At 37.1% G+C, this 20288-nt stretch overlaps 1 protein-coding gene across 3 annotated transcripts in view; it reads right to left on the bottom strand.

The window, feature by feature from the left end:
* The window catches only part of MCU (mitochondrial calcium uniporter), a 236815-nt gene that overhangs the window by 7872 nt on the left and 208655 nt on the right, over nucleotides 1-20288 (bottom strand). For all 3 annotated transcript variants that reach the window (XM_023547064.2, XM_064269706.1, XM_064269705.1), the window contains exons 5-7: nucleotides 15168-15328; nucleotides 13388-13591; nucleotides 3233-3349 (exon numbers count right to left, since the gene is read on the bottom strand). In XM_023547064.2, the coding sequence (XP_023402832.1) occupies nucleotides 3233-3349; nucleotides 13388-13591; nucleotides 15168-15328 (482 nt within the window). The remainder of the gene's footprint in view (nucleotides 1-3232; nucleotides 3350-13387; nucleotides 13592-15167; nucleotides 15329-20288) is intronic.

The following is a 20288-nucleotide window of genomic DNA, read 5'->3' as shown; positions in this document are numbered from 1 at the left end:
GTCCTTCTTTATCCTTTGTGGTGGATTTAAGTCTAAAGTCTATTTTGTCAGAAATTAATATTGCTACTCCTCTTCTTTTTTGCTTCTTGTTAGCTTGATTATATTTTTTTCCATCCTTTGAGTTTTAGTTTGTTTGTGTCTCTAAGTCTAAGGTGTGTCTCTTGTAGGCAGCATATAGATGGATCGTGTTTCTTTATCCAGTCTGTGACTCTCTGTCTCTTTATTGGTGCATTTAGTCCATTTACATTCAGCGTAATTATAGATAAATAAGTTTTTAGTGCTGTCATTTTGATGCCTTTTCATGTGTGTTGTTGGCCATTTCATTTTTCCACATACTTTTTTGTGCTGAGACGTTTTTCTTAGTAAATTGTGAGATCCTCATTTTCATAGTGTTTGACTTTATGTTAGTTGAGTCGTTACGTTTTTCTTGGCTTTTATCTTTAGTTATGGAGTTGATATTTTGTGGTTACCTTATTATTTACCCCTATTTTTCTAAGTAAAAACCTAACTTGTATTGTTCTGTATCGCCTTGTATCACTCTCCATCTGGCAGTTCAATGCCTCCTGTATTTAGTCCCTCTTTTTGATTATTGTGATCTTTTACCTATTGACTTCCATGATTCCCTGTTATGTGTATTATTTTATTTATTTATTTATTTTTTAGAATTAATCTTGTTTGTTTTTGTGCTTTCCCTATTTGAGTTGATATCAGGACGTTCTGTTTTGTGACCTTGTATTGTGCTGGTACCTGATATTATTGGTCATCTGACCAAACAATCTCCTTTAGCATTTCTTGTAGCTTTGGTTTGGTTTTTGCAAATTCTCTAAACTTGTGTTTATCTGTAAATATCTTAATTTCGCCTTCATATTTCAGAGAGAGTTTTGCTGGATATATGATCCTTGGTTGGCAGTTTTTCTCCTTCAGTGCTCTGTATATGTCGTCCCATTCCCTTCTTGCCTGCATGGTTTCTGCTGAGTAGTCTGAACTTATTCTTATTGATTCTCCCTTGAAGGAAACCTTTCTTTTCTCCCTAGCTGCTTTTAAAATTTTCTGTTTATCTTTGGTTTTGGCAAGTTTGATGATAATATGTCTTGGTGTTTTTTTTTTTTGATCAATCTTAAATGGGGTTTGATGAGCATCTTGGATAGATATCCTTTCGTCTTTCATGATGTCAGGGAAGTTTTGTGTCAGGAGTTCTTCAACTATTTTCTCTGTGTTTTCTGTCCCCCCTCCCTGTTCTGGGACTCCAATCGCTCGCAAGTTATCCTTCTTGATAGAGTCCCACATGATTCTTAGGGTTTCTTCATTTTTTTTAATTCTTTTATCTGATTTTTTTTCAGCTATGTTGGTGTTGATTCCCTGGTCCTCCAGATGTCCCAGTCTACATTCTAATTGCTCGAGTCTGCTCCTCTGACTTCCTATTGCGTTGTCTAATTCTGTAATTTTATTGTTAATCTTTTGGATTTCTACATGCTGTCTCTCTATGGATTCTTGCAACTTATTAATTTTTCCACTATGTTCTTGAATAATCTTTTTGAGTTCTTCAACCGTTTTATCAGTGTGTTCCTTGGCTTTTTCTGCAGTTTGCCTTATTTCGTTTGTGATGTCTTTAAGCATTCTGTAAATTAGTTTTTTATATTCTGTATCTGATAATTCCAGGATTGTATCTTCATTTGGGAAAGATTTTGGTTCTTTTGTTTGCGGGGTTGGAGAAGCTGTCATGGTCTGCTTCTTTATGTGGTTTGATATGGACTGTTGTCTCCGAGCCATCACTGGGAAACTAGTTTTTCCAGAAAATCCGCTGACTGGTACGCTGGCTCCTGGCTCTGAAAACAATTGCTGTCTCCCCGTATTTGTTCGTTCTCCGTCTCTAAATCTGTGTTTGTTGTTCAGAGTTCGTAGATTGTTATGTACGTGATCGATTCACTTGTTTTTCCGAGTCTTTGTTGCAAGAGGGATCCACGGTAGCGTCCAGCTAGTCCGCCATCTTGGCCCCGCCTCCTAAAATTGTCATTTTTAGCAACAGGAATAATTCATACAGGAAGAAGAGGAATGGCTCATTCAAGTTTACCCACTGGAAGTATTATAGTTATGGATAATAATAGTCGCATAGGATGGGACTAGAATTTATTTCCTTTTTAAAAAAATTATATTTTATTGTGTCTTAGGTTAAAGTTTAAAAGCAAATTAGGTTCCCATTTAACAATTTTTATACAACTTGTTCTGTGACATCGGTTACATTTTTCATGATATGTCAACATTCTCATTATTTCCATTCTTTTTGCTCTGTTTCCATTAATCTAGCTTCCCTGCCCCTCCTTACCATCTCATCTTTGCTTTGGGGTAAATGTTGACCGTTTGCTCTCATATACTTGATTATTTAAGGCAGCACAGTAACTCAGAGGTGATAGTATCTATTTTATAAGCCAATGTATTATTTAGATAAAAGGTGACCTCCAGGAGTGGCTTTAGTTCCAAGTTCTAAGGATATCTTAGGACAATACTTTTGGGGGTTCCTCTAGTCTCTATTGGTCCAATAATTCGGGCCTGTTTTAGGAATTTGAGTTTTGTTCTACATTTTTCTTCCATTCTATCTGGGACTTTCTATTGTGTCCCTGGCTAAAACAGTTGGTAGTGGTAGCCAGGCACTACCTAGTTCTTCTGGTATCAGGATAGATGGGGCCGTGATTTGTGTGGGCTGTTAGTCCCTGGACTAGTTTCTTTGAGTCTTTGGCTTCCTTAATTCTCTTTTGCACCAGATGAGCAGAGACCAATAGTTACATCTACCTATGTAACCACACATATATTTTTTGGTTGTCATTACTGTTGTCACAAAATTGTATTTTATAGCATTTACTGAAATTGTACCTTATTCTTGCATACTTCTTAGTGTCTTCATTTACCTTGGTCAAGTTGTGCAGACTTCACCCATGTTCAGTATTGCTTTTCCCATCACTAAAAATAACAGGGTCTACTATCTAGAAAGTGATTCCTTCTCCCTCCCCTTTCCATCCCTGGTAACCATCAAAGAATGTTGCTTTCTCTGTGTATACCTATTCTTGTCTTTTTATAAAGGTGAGACCATACAGTATTTGTCCTTTTGTGATTGATTTATTTCACTCAGCATAATGTCCTCCACATTCACACCCATGTTATAAGATATTTTGCAGACTCGTCATTATTTTTCATAGTTTTGTAGTATAAGATTTATTTTTATTCTTGCAAAACTTACCTGAGCAATTGCATCCTTGAGTTGATTGTATTTCTCTAGGTCAAAACGTGACTTTTTGGCTCCTTTATGGAAAAATAGTAAGTATTGTCTGTCTCTGGCTTCTGGATAAACATATTCCTACAAAAATAATGGAGAAATTGAATTATTAGTGCTTATATACTTTTTTTTTTTTATATATACTACCTTCACAGAATAAGCATTTACTGACTATTGGTTAGATTCAACACATATACACACATATAAAGACATATACTGTAACGTGCTGTGCTAAGCATTTATTTTAGAAACTTTTTTATTGTGGAATACACATGGAAGTATACACAGAACAAAAATGTACATCACAATGAATCATCACATAACAGACACCCTAATCACCACCAGATAAAAAAGCAGACCACCACCAACACCTGGAAGCTCCCTCCTGCCCCCTCACACTGTTTTCAATGCTTTCTTTATAGTTTTCCTACTCAAGCATGCATCCCTAAGCCCCACAGTGTAGTTTTACCTGCGTTTTTAATTTATAAAAATGAAGCCCTATGGTATGTATTGGCTACTTTCACTCCATATTATCTTTTCGAGATTCATATATTGGGTATAAACAACAACAACAAAAAAAACCAAAAAACCAAACCCAGTGCCATTGAGTTGATTCTGACTCATAGTGACCCTATAGGACGGAGTAGAACTGCCCATAGAATTTCCAAGGAGTGCCTGGCAGATTCGAACTGCTGACCCTTTGGTTAGCAGCCGTAGCACTTAACCACTACGCCACCAGGGTTTCCATATTGGGTAGCCTATTCATTTTCACTGCTATGTTATATTCCATTGTATGACTATATCACAATTTTTTTGTCCATTCTATTGCTGATGGACTTTCGGGTTGTTTCCAGGTTTTGGCTATTAAGAATAATGCTGCCATGAACATTCCTGGACTTATTCTTTTGTTGCGTATATACCTAGGTGTGGAAATCTTAGATCATAGGATACGCATGTATTCAAATTTAAGAAGTGATGTCAAATAGGCTTCCAAAATGGTTGTACCGACTATATTCCCACCAGCAGGGCATGAAAGTTGCCAGTACTCTACATCCTTGCCAATACTTGTACTGCCAGTTAAAAAAAGTTAGCCAGTTCGGTGTGTGTACACTAGTACTCTCTCATTTTTCTTTTATAAAAAAATGCTTTACTGAGATATAGTTCACATACTATACAACTCATCCATTTAAAGTACAACTTTGAATGGTTTTTAGTATATTCACAGAGTTGTACAACCATCGCTACAATAAATTTTAGGAGATGTTTATCATCCCCAAAAGAAACTTACCTTTTAGCAGTCACTTCTCATCTCACCCAACTCTGCCAGTACTAGGCAACCAATAACCTACTTTCTGTCTCTACAGATGTGCCTATTCTAGACATTTCATAAAAATGGAATCATATAACATGTGGCCTTTTGTGTTTGGTTTCTTTCACTCAGCACAATGTTTTCAAGGTCCATCTACCTTGTAGCATTTATCAGTACTTCATTTCTTTTTATTGATTAATAACATTCCATTGTATAGATATGCCTCATTTTATTTATTCATTCATCAATTGATGGACTTTTGGATTGTTTCCACTTTTTGGCTATTATGAACATTCAGGTATGAGTTTTTGGGAAAACATATGCTTTCATCATATATATATAAAATTATGGTTTCAATTAGCATTTTCCTGATCACTCATGAGGCTGAGCTATCTTCATATATATTAGCCATTGCATATCATTTTTTATGATGTGCCTATTCAAATCTCTTGCTTTTTTAAAAAAAATTCATTTTGATTATGTCCTTTTCTTACTGATTTGTAGGGACTGCTCATATTATTCTGGATATGGATCCTTTAATGGATGTATATACAGCAAATATCTCCTCCCAGACGGGTGTCTTTTAATAAACAGAGGTTCTTAATTTTAATGTAGTCTAATTTATCATTCTTATCCTTTATGGTTAGTACTTTTCATTCAGTTTACAAAGTTATTCCATATTCCTACAGTCATTAAAATACTCTTCTATATTATTTTCTAGGAGCTTCATTGTTGCCTTTCATATTTACATCTATAATCCGCTCAGAAATAATTTTTGTTTATAACGTAAAGATGGGGTCAAGTTTCACTTTTTCCACAGATGTTCATTTTAGCAGCATTTATCAAAAAAGACTCTTCTCTTGGTAGTATCATCTTTTTAAAATTAAAAGTTTATTTATATTGGGTCTGTTTCTCCACTCTTCTATTCATGTCTATTTGTCTATCCTTGTGCTACTGTCTCAATTACTGTAGTGTAATGTGGCGTAGTGGTTAAGTGCTATGGCTGCTAACCAAAGGGTCAGCAGTTCGAATCTGCCAGGCACTCCTTGGAAACTTTATGCAGCAAGTTCTACTCTGTCCTATTGGGTTGCTATGAGTTGGAATTGACTCAACGGCACTGGGTTTGATTTTTGGTTTTGGTACAACTATAGTTGTAGTCTTCATGTATGATAGAGCAAGTCTTCTCATCTAGTTTTTTTTCAAGAGTTTACTGGCTTTCTTGGTCCTTCACATTTCTATATAATTTTAGAAGCAGTTTATTCAATTCGCTCCCTTTTCCCCACCCCAAATCTGTTGGGATTTTGAATGGGGTTGCACTACGTCTAATAGATGAGTTTGAATAGAACTGCCATTTTCACAACACTGTTAAGAGCTTGGCTGCTATCAAAAAGGTCAGCAGTTCGAATCCACGAGCAGATCCTTGGAAACCCTATGGAGCAGTTCTACTCTGTCCTATAGGGTCACTATGAATTGGAATTGAAGGAAATTTTTTTTTTTTTTAACTTTTAGTCTTCTAGTCCATGAACATAGTGTATCATTCAATTTATTAAGTCTCATTTAAATTTATATTTTTCTGCAGAGAGGTCTTACACATCTTTTCCTAAATTTATTTCTAGGTATTTTTTTACAAGTTACTTTAAGTTGAACCTTTTCAAAAGTTTCATTATCTGTTCATTGGTGGCATATAAATATGCAGTTGGCTTTTGTATATTGACCTTGTATTCCTTAACCTTATGAAACTCACTTATTGATTCTAATCAATTATTTGTATTTTGCATTCTTTTATGTACAAAATCTTTCTAATCCTTATATCTTCTTCTTGCTCTCTGCACTGGCTAGGATCTCCTAATCAAAGTTGAGTAGAAGTGGACTTTTACCGTCTTGTCAGACAATGCAGGGACTTTAGAACATATTAAGTCCATATTTCCCCTCCTGACTTATCTGCCATTGTTGTATGTTTTAATTCTTTCTGTTTTTTAAATTCTACATGAGCTTATTATAATTGTTTTATACACTTAATACCAATTTAGATTCACTCACAGATTTACCATTTTCATTGGTCTCCATTCCTTCCCATTTTTCTGACTTCCCATCTGTGACAATTTTCCTTCTACCAAAGAACATCCTTTAGTATTTCCTTTAATGCAGATCTGATGGTGATAAAGTCTCTTACTATTTGTCTGAAATGTCTTTCTTTTACTTTTTAAAAAATTGATGTGAAATTCATGTAACATAAAATTAACCATTGTAAACTGAACAATTCAGTTGCATTTAGTATATTCAAAACATTGTGCAACCACCACCTCTACCTAGTTCCAAAGCATTTTCATCACTCTAAAAGAAAACCCTGTGTCCATTAAGCAGTTATTCCCCATCCCTTCTGTACCTCCACCTCCTGGCAACCACTAATCTGCTTTCTGTCTCTACAGATTTACCTATTCTGGATATTTCATATAAAAGGAATCATATAATATGTGACCTTTCACTTTGAGTTTTGAAGGATTTTTGCTGAGTACAGAATTCTAAGTTGGCAGTTAATTTCTTCCAACACACTTAAGCAATTCCATTGTCTTCTGGCTTTCATTGTTACAGTGAAGAAGTCAGTTATCAGTCTAACTGTCACTTTTTGGAAGGCTACCTTTTTTCCCCCTTCTGCTGCTTTTAAGATTTTCCCCATTGTCTTTGGTTTTCTGAAGCTTTGCTATAATGTGTCTAGATGTGGATTATTATTAATTTTCTTTACATTGCTTGGTATTTGTTGAGGTTCTTAAACCTGTGAATTGATGTCTTTGATCATTTCAGAAAATTTTCAGCTCTTTAACATATTGTTTCTTCACATTCTTTCTCTCCTATTCTTCTGAGGCTCCAATGAAACTAAATATATATTAGACTTTTCACTGTATCTTTAATATGATCCGTTTGTTTTTGATGTTTGCAAAATTATTTTTGGAAATAATTTGAGGTTTAGGATAACGTTATCTCCTTCCAGGGATGATTTATGCTTGCTTCTACCTGGAACCTGTGCAGCTAACCACTCTGGGATTACTAGTATTCTAGGATTACCTCTATTCAACCAGTAAGCCTGGTCTTTTTAATGAGTTTTATTCAACATTTTCACCCACTCTAACCAGGACCTTCTATTGTGCTCCTGGTCACAGTGGTCAGTGGTAGTAGCTGGGCACTATCTAGTTCTTCTGGTCTCAGGTTAGAGAAGGCTGTGGTTCATGTGCTGCCCAAAGGTTTAATACCACTATTTACGTACTTTGGCCCTTTGAGGGCCACAGCCTACTGTAATATCTAAGACGCTTTTATTCCCCCAAGAACCAATTTCCAACCCCTTGGGGGGCAACATTATTTCTGTTAAAAATGCATGGGCTAGGTTGTTGGATGGGTGATCCATATGCATGCTGAAGAGACTCTGACTGGCAATTCTTATTGTCAGGCTCGTTTCTTCCACAACAGAAATTGGTAGTCAGGTTTCACTGAAATATTGGTCAGTTAAATTCAATATTCTACTTGATTTTATGATTTCAAGGAACCTGTCATCTTCTAAGGATTCTTTGGAACTTAATATAGTATTGGGAGATATCTAGGTTGCTAACGAATACACCACCTCCTTGTAACAACAATTTAGAAGAATTTAAATGCTACTGAACAGGCATTTTGCTCTATGGATGTTAGTTACAGACATTGCTACAGGAAAAGAATATTTAATGTAGTTCTCTCTAATTTTATTTTGTTACTGTTTTTCCTATTCGTGAGGGAATGAACTGTTTACAACTGCTGTTTTGCAACTTATCCCTTGGGAGCAGCAAGAATGTTTGGGAATCATACAAGTGGAGCATTTAACAAGTAGCACAGATAGGATTTTACAGATCCTACAGTATGATAAGGAAAAGGGAAAAAGTACTAGCACTGTGTTTAAATCTAATACTTGCATTAGTCCTTAGTTCAAGGAAACATTTACAAAAAAAGCAATAATTATGTTCCCAGCATGTTTCTGTTTTACTTAATAGGTGTTGTGTTGTTGTTAGGTGCTGTCAAGTCGGTTCTGACTCATAGAGACCCTACGCACAACAGAACGAAACACTGCCCAGTCCTGTGCCATCCTTACAATCGTTGTTATGCTTGAGCTCACTGTTGCAGCCACTGTGTCAATCCATCTCATTGAGGGTCCTCCTCTTTTCTGCTGACCCTGTACTCTGCCAAGCATGATGTCCTTCTTGAAGGACTGATCCCTCCTGACAACATGTCCAAAGCATGTAAGACGAAGTCTCGCCATACTTGCTTCTAAGGAGCATTCTGGCTGCACTTCCTCCAAGACAGATTTGTTCGTTCTTTTGGCAGTCCATGGTATATTCAATATTCTTCGCTAACTCCACAATACAAAGCCGTTAACTCTTGTTCGATCTTCCTTATTCATTGTCCAGCTTTTACACGCATATGATGCGACTGAAAATCCACGGCTTGGGTCAGGTGCACCTTACTCTTCAGAGGGACACCTTTGCTCTTCAACACTTTAAAGAGATCCTTTGCAGCAGATTTACCTAATGCAACGCGGCTTTTGATTTCTTGACTGCTGCTTCCATGGCTGTTGATTGTGGATCCAAGTAAAATGAAATCCTGGACAACTTCAACCTTTTCTCCATTTATCATGATGTTGCTCATTGGTCCAGTTGTGAGAATTTTTGTTTTCTTTATGTTGAGGTATAATCTATACTGAAGGCTGTGGTCTTTGATCTTCATTAGTAAGTGCTTCAAGTCCTCTTCACTTTCCGCAAGCAAGGTTGTCATCTGCATAATGCAGGTTGTTAATGAGTCCTCCTCCAATACTGATGCCCCGTTCTTCTTCATATAGTCCAGCTTCTCGGATTATTTGCTCAGCATACAGATTAAACAGATATGGTGAAAGAATACAACCAAGACGCACACCTTTCTTGACTTTAAACCAATCAGTATCCCCTTGTTCTGTCTGAACAACCACCTCTTGATCTATCTATGTAAAGCTTCCTCATGAGCACAATTAAGTGTTCTGGAATTCCCATTCTTCGCAATGTCATCCACAGTTTGTTATAATCCACGCAGTCGAATGCCTTTACATGGTCAATAAAACACAGGTAAACATCCTTCTGGTATTCTCTGCTTTCAGCCAGGATCCATCTGACATCAGCAATGATATCCCTGGTTCCATGTCCTCTTCTGAAACCGGCCTGAATTTCTGGCAGTTCCCTGTCGATATACTGCTGCAGCCATTTCTGAATGATCTTCAGCAAAATTTTGCTTGCGTGTGATATTAATGATATTGTTCTATAATGTCCACATTCGGTTGGATCACCTTTCTTGGGAATAGGCATAAATATAGATCTCTTCCAGTTGGCCAGGAAGCTGTCTTCCATATTTCTTGGCACAGACGAGTGAGCACCTCCAGCGCTGCATCTGTTTGTTGAAACATCTCAATTGATATTCCATCATTTCCTGAAGCCTTGTTTTTTGCCAGTGTCTTCACAGCAGCTTGGACTTCTTCCTTCAGTACCATTGGTTCCTGATCATATGCCACCTCTTGAAATAGTAGAACATCAACTAATTCTTTTTGGTATAATGACTCTGTGTATTCCATCTTCTTTTGATGCTTCCTGCGTTGTTTAATATTTTTCCCATGGAATCCTTCACTGTTGCAACTTGAGGCTTGAATTTTTTCTTCAGTTCTTTCAGCTTGAGAAACACCGAGCATGTTCTTCCCTTTTGGTTTGCCATCTCCAGCTCTTTGCACATGTCATTATAATACTTGGTCTTCTTGAGAGGCCCTTTGAAATCTTCTGTTCAGTTCTTTTACTTCATCGATTCTTCCTTTTGTTTTAGCTGCTCGATGCTCAAGAGCAAGTTTCAGAGTCTCCTCTGACATCCATCTTGGTCTTTCTTTCCTGTCTTTTCAGTGACCTCTTGCTTTCTTCATGGATGATGTCCTTGATGTCATTCCACAACTCATCTGGTCTTCAGTCACTAGTATTCCATGTGTCAAATCTATTCTTGAGATGGTCTCTAAATTCAGGTGGGATATACTCAAGGTCATAGTTTGGCTCTCGTGGACTTGCTCTGATTTTCTTCAGTTTCAGCTTGAACTTGCATATGAGCAATTGATGGTCTGTTCCACAGTCGGCCCCTGGCCTTGTTCTGACTGGTGATATTGAGCTTTTCCATCGTCTCTTTCCACAGATGTAGTCAGTTTGATTTCTGTGTGTTCCATCTGGTGAGGTCCATGTGTATAGTATAGTCGCTGTTTATGTTGGTGAAAGAAGGTATTTTCAATGAAGAAGTCGTTGGTCTTGCAAAATTCTATCATTTGATCTCCTGCATTGTTTCTATCACCAAGGCCATATTTTCCAACTATTGATCCTTCGTCTTTGTTTCCAACTTTTGCATTCCAATTGCCAGTAATTATCAATGCATCTTGATTGCATGTTCAATCAATTTCAGACTGCAGCAGCTGATAAAAATCTTCTGTTTCTTCATCTTTGGGCTTAGTGGTCGGTGCGTAAATTTGAAGAACAGTTGTATTAACTGGTCTTCCTTGTAGGCGTATGGATATTATCCTATCACTGACAGCGTTGTAATTCAGGATACATCTTGAAATGTTCTTTTTGACGATGAATGCAACACCATTCCTCTTTGAGTTGTCATTCCCAGCATAGTAGACTATATGACTGTCCGATTCAAAATGGCCAATACCAATCCATTTCAGCTCACTAATGCCTAGGATATCGATGTTTATGTGTTCCATTTAATTTTTGGTGATCTCCAATTTTCCTAGATTCATACTTCATACATTCCAGGTTGTGATTATTAATGGATGTTTGCAGCTGTTTCTTCTCATTTTGAGTAGTGCCACATCAGCAAATGAAGGTCCCAAAAGCTTGACTCCAACCACGTCATTAAGGTCGACTCTATTTTGAGGAGGCAGCTCTTCCCCAGTCATCTTTTGAGTGCCTTCCAACCTGGGGGGCTCATCTTCAAGTGCTGTATCAGACAATGTTCCGCTGCTATTCATAAGGCTTTCACTGGCTAATGCTTTTCAGAAGTAGACTGCTGGGTCCTTCTTTCTAGTCTGTCTTAGTCTGGAAGCTCAGCTGAAACCTGTCCTCCATGGGTGACCCTGCTGCAATCTAAATACTGGTGGCATAGCTTCCAGCATCACAGCAACACACAAGCCCCCACAGTACAAGAAAGTGACAGACACTTAATAGATAGCATGAGAAAAATGAAATGAGAAGCACAGTGTTCTACAGGAAATTAGAAGAGGGACAGCTCAAAGCTGGCTGGAGAGAACTGGTCAAAGGTTCATGAATAATAAGCACTGAAGTAAACCTTGAGATATGACAGGTAGAGATCAACAGGGAGAATTTTCCCAGTTGAATGAAGATGTGAATTAAGGAATGAAGTGGTAGGAAAACTCACTGCATTTCTGGGGAGTAGTGAATGAATATAATTTGGTTTGTTTAAAACACAGGAAAAAAAAAATGAGTTGGAAGACATTTGGAAAAGACAGAGTAGAACCAGTTATGAATACTAGGCTAAGAAGTTTAGACTTCAATCAATAGATAAAAAAGAGGCCATTAAAGGTGTGTATGTATGTGAGAGAGGGAAAAAAAAAAAACAGAACAAAGCAAAAACAGGGAAAGAGGCATGTGCAAGCCTTGTCTGGAGCTGTGACTTGATAAAAGCGATCTGGTTGTTCAGTTTTGTTCACACAGGTGATTAGTATGAGCCAGCACTGGACTAGGTGCTGGGGACTCTGGGGAAACAAGGGTAGGTCTCTCTTTCCTATGAGACATGTTTGGGAGGCCCAGAGAGGTTAAACAGCCTTTACATGCTTTCATTTCCCCATGCATCAATAGGTCTATGACCACTGATCTAACAACCACAGGAAGAAAATGCCTATGTTCAATAGCAGCCTTATAAAAATATAAAAGAAGCAATGCTCAGCTTTGTTCTAATACCAAAGAAAACAGGGAAAGTTTGTCATATGTATCACCTGTTTCAAATGCTTGCTATTCAAAGAAGTGCCAGGTTGGATCTTTGGTGGTATCACACATATAATAATAAGTGATAATACATTGCTCATACTTCCTATGAATTTCCAAGCCACTTAAAATAGCAGTGGCAACCATAATTAGTTCTAGATATTGGTAATTAATAAATGTGCCTTGGTTGATAAAGAATAAGCCAAAATTATAAAGTTATTATGCAATTTTTATCTTTTACATTAAGTAAAAAACAAACAAAAGCTATACTCAACATACTTAGAAATATGCTGCCCAAAGTTTAGTTTTACTATTTGATTAGTTATCACCAATTCTACTATTCCAAGAATTCAATAAAAATAAAAAGCGTGGAACCTCCCCATCTGACTGTTAAATTAATTACACAGTACACGAAGGGCTGAGCCTCTTTACCTCAACGAATTATCCTACAGCTGATCACTCTCTTTTCCTCTTATTCTAGACCTTACTACAGTGTATTTTTGTGAATTTTTTGGTTTATGTGGCTCTGTAATAGTCTGTGAGCTCCATGGGGGCAGAGGCCATGTCTTATATTCATCTCTCTATATTTAGCACCTAGAATAGTATCTGATACATAATTGGCACATGTGTACATGTGTGCACTCACACACACACAAACACACATACACAGACACACAGGCTAAATGAACACTTAAGGGGAACTGTCCTTAGAAAAGAGTGAGAAGAGAACTACTTTGATAATTCAAACTTCATTATTATCTTATAAAAAGTTACTTGGAGAGGAATTCTTACCTGGCGTGTCATTACAAAATATGCGTACATTGCCATGGCACTTCCATAAGTGATGAAGTAGGTGACTGGCTCCATGATGTCCCAGGAATATTCCCACCAGGTAAGCCGGGCCAAAATGCCAAACTGTGTGGCCATGTAGGCAAGTCCACCCCATAGTACCAAAGTGGTCCTCTTCTCAGCTTTTCTGCTAATCTCAATTCGTACCTATGGGACACATACGATCAGTAATAAGGCATTTTGATACGGAACCAATTTAAAGCTCTTATTTAAGCATCTATGTTCATTAAAGAAGCAGGGCTCATAATCAAGACACAAGTTAATCCCAGTTCTAGTAAACATAGTTTGTCTTCCTAAATAGTACCTGTAGTTTTTAGTGAACAAAATCTCTTATAGGAATAACTTTTTTTTTTTTTTTAATAGAGCATTAGTGTTTTATGTTTCAACCTAGAAATGGCTGAAAATATCAGAGTGAATAAGTTACTTTCAACGGCTCTTCATCCAACCATGGGATTACCTACTTTGAAGGAGAGATATTCTAACATTCTCTTACTGTGGCTACAAGATTTAACCTGCTTTCGGTTTTTATTCAAAGGGCATACAAGGGAACATAAGAGGGTTGTTCTGAGGATTGAGTAAAAATTCCCCAAACACCACCCGTACCCACACCATTGCTGTTGAGTTGATTTTGATTCACAGCAACCCTACAGGACAGGGTAGAACTGCCCCATAGGGTTTCCAAGGCTTTAATCTTTATGAAAGCAGACTGCCATTATCTCTCTTCCGCAGAGCAGCTGCTGGATTCCAATTGCTGACCTTTCAGTTAGCAGATAAGTGCTTAACCACTGTGACACTAAGCCTTCTTTAAATAAAAATACTTAGCACAATTCCTGGCACACAGTAAATACTTAATAAATGATAATTATTTTGTTACAGCGGGTACACTAAAAAATGCTTTACATTTTGGAAGTACAAACTTAAATCTCATCCCCTTTCATGACAATTCCTCAGATTTAATTTATTACATTTCAATGGTCTTAAATTTAATTAGAAAACCCTGATATAAGTGTTTTTAAGGAAATCAGAAAAAATACAATATTGAGAGTATTTGTGTCCTTCCTTAATTTCTAATACAGAGTCTGATTTCTCAAAATGGAAACACTTGCATAATCATAATAAGGGAAATACATGTTCACTGCAAAAAATTCAGAAAAGTGCAAAGAAGAAAAACTTCTCTTATTTTTTACGTATCATAATCCTGCTACTCTATCAACATTTTGGAATATATTCCTTTTTATGTATAAATGTGTATAGATATATACATAACATTTAAAAATTAGATCATAGTATGTATAGATTTATAATCTACTTTTCATAATATATCATGAATATCTTCCTACAGCGTATTAGAGCTGCAGAGTCATTTTACACAGCTGCAGAGTATTCCACATAACATTCATTCTTAACTTGGCTAAAATCATTATTCACTATACTCAGAACCTTCCCTGATTAGCGGTTATTCCAATCTCTGTTTTAAAGGTAGTAAATATGGTCAAGGGTGGTGCACTCAGACCTCAAAACTCCATCTATGATCAAGGCTCCAAACTATTCTTTTTTAAATCCTTTGTTAGCCTTGACTGGAACTTTTTCATGGTTCAGTTTCATAAACTAGTGGAGTTTTAATTGACACAGCTCAATCACAAAAAACTTGGAGGAATAAAAGGAAGCATATATGCTCCGGAAAAAAATACAGCTGGAGAGACTCTGAGGTCTGAATGTCCACCTTTTCCAGGGGAGCCAGTTGCTCTTTGAGATCCTCTAGCCGTTCGATAAGCTCCCTTTCCTTGTTTAACTGGTGCTGCTCAATGCAGAGTGTGGTGTACAGCTGCTGGACCAGCGTCTTCACGTCGTTCAGCGTTGCTGCATTTTCGTGGCTTAAGAGGTCTGAAAGAAAGGGGGTAAAAAGTTTAAAAATTAAGTCATGCCTTAAGTCAAGAGTTGCTATTCCTGAGGCCTTTGGACAGTAAGAACAAAGCAGATTCATACACTGTAGTAATTTTACAATTACACAGTGTATATTCTCGGATGTCTAAATGTTACAAATGAGGCTACAGTTAACATTAATAAAAATATTGCAAAAACAATAATCTTCATTAGCTAGACAAAAAAATTAAAGCAATATATTAAAAATTTATATAGATAAGTTTAGAATCAATGTAATTAAAATGTTTATTAAAATGCTGATCTATAATTTTTCTGTGGCCTTGACATTTTCATTGATGATTTTTCCCTTTAGTAATTCCTGAGGAAAAATTTCTAGTATTCCAAAATTGCAAACACAAAGTTATTTAAACATTAAAAAAAATACATCTTATTGTGTTTTTGGTGACAGTTTACACAGCAAATTAGGTTCCCATTTAACAATTTCTGCTTATGTTGTTCAGTAACATTGGTTACATTTTTCACAATGTGTCAACATTCTCATTATTTCCATTCTGGTTGTTCTGTCTCCTTTAATCTACCTTCCCTATTTTCCATTACCTTTTCATCTTTGCTTTAAGGTAAATGTTGACCATTTGGTCTCATACAGATGATTTTTTTAAGAAGCAGAGTACTCATGAGTGACATTATTTATTTTATGAGCCAACTAGTTATTTGGCTGAAAAGTGACCTCTGGGAGTGGTTTCAGTTCCAAGTTTAAAGGGTATCTCAGTGACAGTCTCGGGGGTTCCTTCAGTTTCTACCAGTCTAGTAAGCCTGGCCTTTTTTTTTTAGAATTTGAGTTTTGTTCTACATTTTTCTCCCATTCTACCTGGGACCATCTATTGTGTCCCTAGTCAGAATGGTCAGTAGTGGTAGCTGGGCACCACCTAGTTCTTCTGGTCTCAGGATAGATGAGGCCATGGTTCGTGTGGGCTATTAGTCTTATAGACTAGTTTCTTCTTTGAGTCTTTGGTTTCCTTCTTTCTCTTTTCTCAGTTGGAAGGGGCCAGTAGTTGTATCTTAGATGGCTGCTCACAAGCTTTTAAAACCCCAGATGCTACTACCAAACTAGGCTGTAGAACATTATCTTTATGAACTATGTTATGCCAATTGACTGAGTTGTCCCCCAAGACTATGGCCCTAAGCCTTCAGACTCAGTAAACCAGTCCTGTGAGATATTTGGTTATGTCTAGGAAGGCTCCATAACTGTGCCCTGTATGTGCTTTATCACATACATGAAAATACATTTAGCATACACAAACATGTATATACATACGCCTATAGATACACCTGGAAACCCTGGTGGTGTAGTGGTTAAGTGCTGTAGCAGCTAACCAAAAGGTCGGCAGTTTGAATCCACCAGGTGCTCCTTGGAAACTCTATGGGGCAGTTCTACTCTGTCCTATAGGGTCACTATGAGTCAGAATCAACTCTATGGCAACGGGTTTGATTTTATAGACACATGCACATGTATATATACACATATTCCTTACTATACACATATATGCATACGTATCTACCTATGTAACCTCACATGTATCTTTTGGTTGTTATTGGTGTTGCAAAATTGTATATGTTATAGCATTTACCAAAAATGTCCCTCATTCTTGTGTATTTCTTAACATCATCATTTATCTTGGTCAAGTTGTGCATAATTCACTCACATTCAGTACTGCTTTTCCCATCACCAAAAATAACAAGTGCCTACCATCTAGACAGGAACTCCCCCTCCCTCCTCTTGCCAATAATCTTAATCCTTATTGCTATCATAGTCTTTACATATTCCCCCTAGCATATCAACCTTTATTTATTTCTGTTGCAGAAAGATACAGACTAGCTGGATGGTTCTCAATAACATGCTCTAAAGGGCATTAAATTATGAGAAGATTGGAAGGGTGAAAGATTAAATCCTGTGATTCAATATCCTCTTCTGGGAGTACCATGTGTTTCCAGAAATCTAAAAATTAGGTTTTGAGAATCTAATAAAAACTTAGCTGATTTCAGCTGTGAAAGAATTAAAAAAAAAAAAAAAAGGTCACCAGAAGTAAAGCTTTTGTTTCAGAATCTTATTAGTCTTAAATGTGACATTTTGTTAGATACAGTGTAAGGGGAGCCCTCTTCTATCCAAACAAACCATAGGCAGAATTTACCATGTATTTCAAATATTCTTCAAGGATGTCCTCTTGTACTGTTATTACAGCAATTCAATCAATAAAAAAATTCAAATAAGGGTAGAAAACTAGATTACAGAAGAGCTGATACAGTAAAATGGGGGGAATAGCACCAAGCACAGCATCTTGCATGCTTCAGTAAATGTGTGCTGAATTAATGGGAACAGATAAACGCAGGAAAACTTTGAGTTCCAGATGTTATCTATGTCATCAGGATCTTAATTTGTACTAAAGCTGAAGCGTACATTTGCATACTGCTTTAAACTTTCCAAAGTTACCAGAAGAGGACACTGAGCTAGAAGGCTGAAGTTACTTGCCCAGAATGTCACAGTGAACAGTGGAGTCCATGCCTCCTGACTGCCAGGCAAGCTCAGTCCCCTTTCAAAAGAACAATTCCTTACGTAGGTATAACTATGTGTAACAAAACTCTTTCACATATATTATCCCAAGTTCTCCTCACAGTAATGGCATGAGTAAGCACGGCACCCACAATTCAGAAATGAAGAATTTGAGTCCCAGAGAAAAAATATTAACAACAAATTTAAAGTTACTTACTGATCTAGTTACTACAAAGGGAAATTAAGAAAAAAAGGAAGGAAGGGAAGAAAGGAAGAAGGAGGAAAGGGAGGGAGAGAAGAAGAAAGGAAAGAGGGAGGGAAGAAGGAACCAAATCAAATAGAAACTCTCTTTTCCCTTTCCTAATGAAGCATAAAAGCAAAAAACAAACAAAACTCGTTGCTATCTCGTTGATTCTGACTTGTAACGACATTACAGAGCAGAGGAAAACTACCCTATAGGTTTCCAAGACTGTAATCTTTATGGAGGCAGATTGCCACATTTTTGTCCTACACAGCAGCTGGTGGGTTCGAACCTCTGACCTTTCAGTTAGCAGCTATGTACACCACGAGGAAAACCATAACCTGAGGATTTATAAAATCTGAAATCAGGCTTGGCCTTTGGTATGCCAAAAAATAAGTTTCTATTTTCTATTAGGACATCATTCACTGAAGACTTGTTGGTTTAGAAATTAATATGTATATTATGAGTTCTGCTGTGTAGAAATTTTATTTTTTATATAAATCTTCTTACTTTATAGCTTCTGAGTTTTATGTCATAGTTAGAAAGGTCTTTCTCACCCCAAGGTTTTGATTCTCTCAGTACTTTTAGTATTTATTTTTCTTCTTTAAAGTGTAGGTTTTTGATCCAAATATCCTTTAACACAGTAACTCCACTTCTAGGTATTTTTCCTACATAAACACTTATATACTTGATAAATGACATACATTCAAGGTTATTAGTTGCTATAATACACATCAGTGATGAAGTGAAAGAGCTGAACAGAAGATTTCGAAGGGTGGCTCAAGAAGACAAAGTATTATGATGACATCTGCAAGGACCTGCAGATAGAAAGCCAAAAGGGAAAAACACACTCAGCATTTCTCAAGCTGAAAGAACTAAAGAAAAAATTCAAGCCTCGAGTTGCACTTCTAAGGATTCTACGGGGAAAATATTAAACGATGCAGGAAGCATCAAAAGAAGATGGAAGGAATACACAGAGTCTCTATACCAAAAAGAATTGGTCAAAGTTCAACCATTTCAAGTGGTAACATATGATCAGGAAATGATGGTACTAAAGGAAGAAGTCCAAGCTACACTGAAGGCACTGGCAAGAAACAAGGCTTCAGTAATTGACTGAACAGCAATTGAGATGTTTCAACAAATGGATGCAGCACTGAAGTGCTCACTTGTCTATGCCAAGAAATTTGGAAGACAGCTACCTGGGCATACGGATGCCCATTCCCAAGAAAGGTGATCCAACCAAATGCAGAAATTATCAAATAATATCATTAATATCAAATAAAAGCAAAATTTTGCTAAAGATCATTCAAAAACACTACAGCAATGTATCAACAGGAAACTGCCAGAAATTCAAGCCGGATTTCGAAGAGGACATGGAACCAGGGATATTATTGCTGAATCAGATGGATCCAGGCTGAAAGCAGAGAATACCAGAAAAATGTTTACCTGTGTTTTATTGACTATGCTAAGGGATTTGGCTGTGTGGATCATAATAAATTATAAGTAACACTGCAGAATTCTGAAACATTTAATTGTGTTCAAGAGGAATCTGTACATGGATCAAGAGACAGTCATTCAAACAGAACAAGGGCATACTGCATGGCTGAAAGTTAGGAAAGGTGAGCTTCAGGGTGTATCTTTTCACCATACCTATTCAATCTGTGGAAACCCTGGTGGCGTAGTGGTTAAGTGCTGTGGCTGCTAACCAAAGGGTTGGCAGTTCGAATCCGCCAGGCGCTCCCTGGAAACTCTATGGAGCAGTTCTACTCTGTCCTATAGGGTCGCTATGAGTCGGAATCAACTCAACGGCACTGGGTTTGGGTTTCGTTTTTTTTATTCAATCTGTATGCTGAGGAAATAATCTGAGACGCTGGACTATATGAATAAGGAGGCATCAGGATTCGAGGAAGACTCATTAACAACCTGTGTTACGCAGATGACACAACCTTGCTTGCTGAAAGTGAAGACAACTTGAAGCACTTACTGACGAAGATCAAAGACCACAGCCTTCAGTATGGATTGCACCTCAACAAAAAGAAAACAAAAATTCAGAGACTTACGGCCAACATGGTGCCACAGACAGAAGCACCGTGCCATCCCTTCACAACAAAGACCCGAAAAACTAAGTAAAATGAGACAAACATCACTCCTGGAACCTGAGGTCCCAATGA

Source organism: Loxodonta africana, chromosome 16 (genome assembly GCF_030014295.1).
Source record: "Loxodonta africana isolate mLoxAfr1 chromosome 16, mLoxAfr1.hap2, whole genome shotgun sequence".
NCBI classification, from domain to species: Eukaryota; Metazoa; Chordata; class Mammalia; order Proboscidea; family Elephantidae; genus Loxodonta; species Loxodonta africana.
This window is presented reverse-complemented; position numbering and strand designations above follow the sequence as displayed.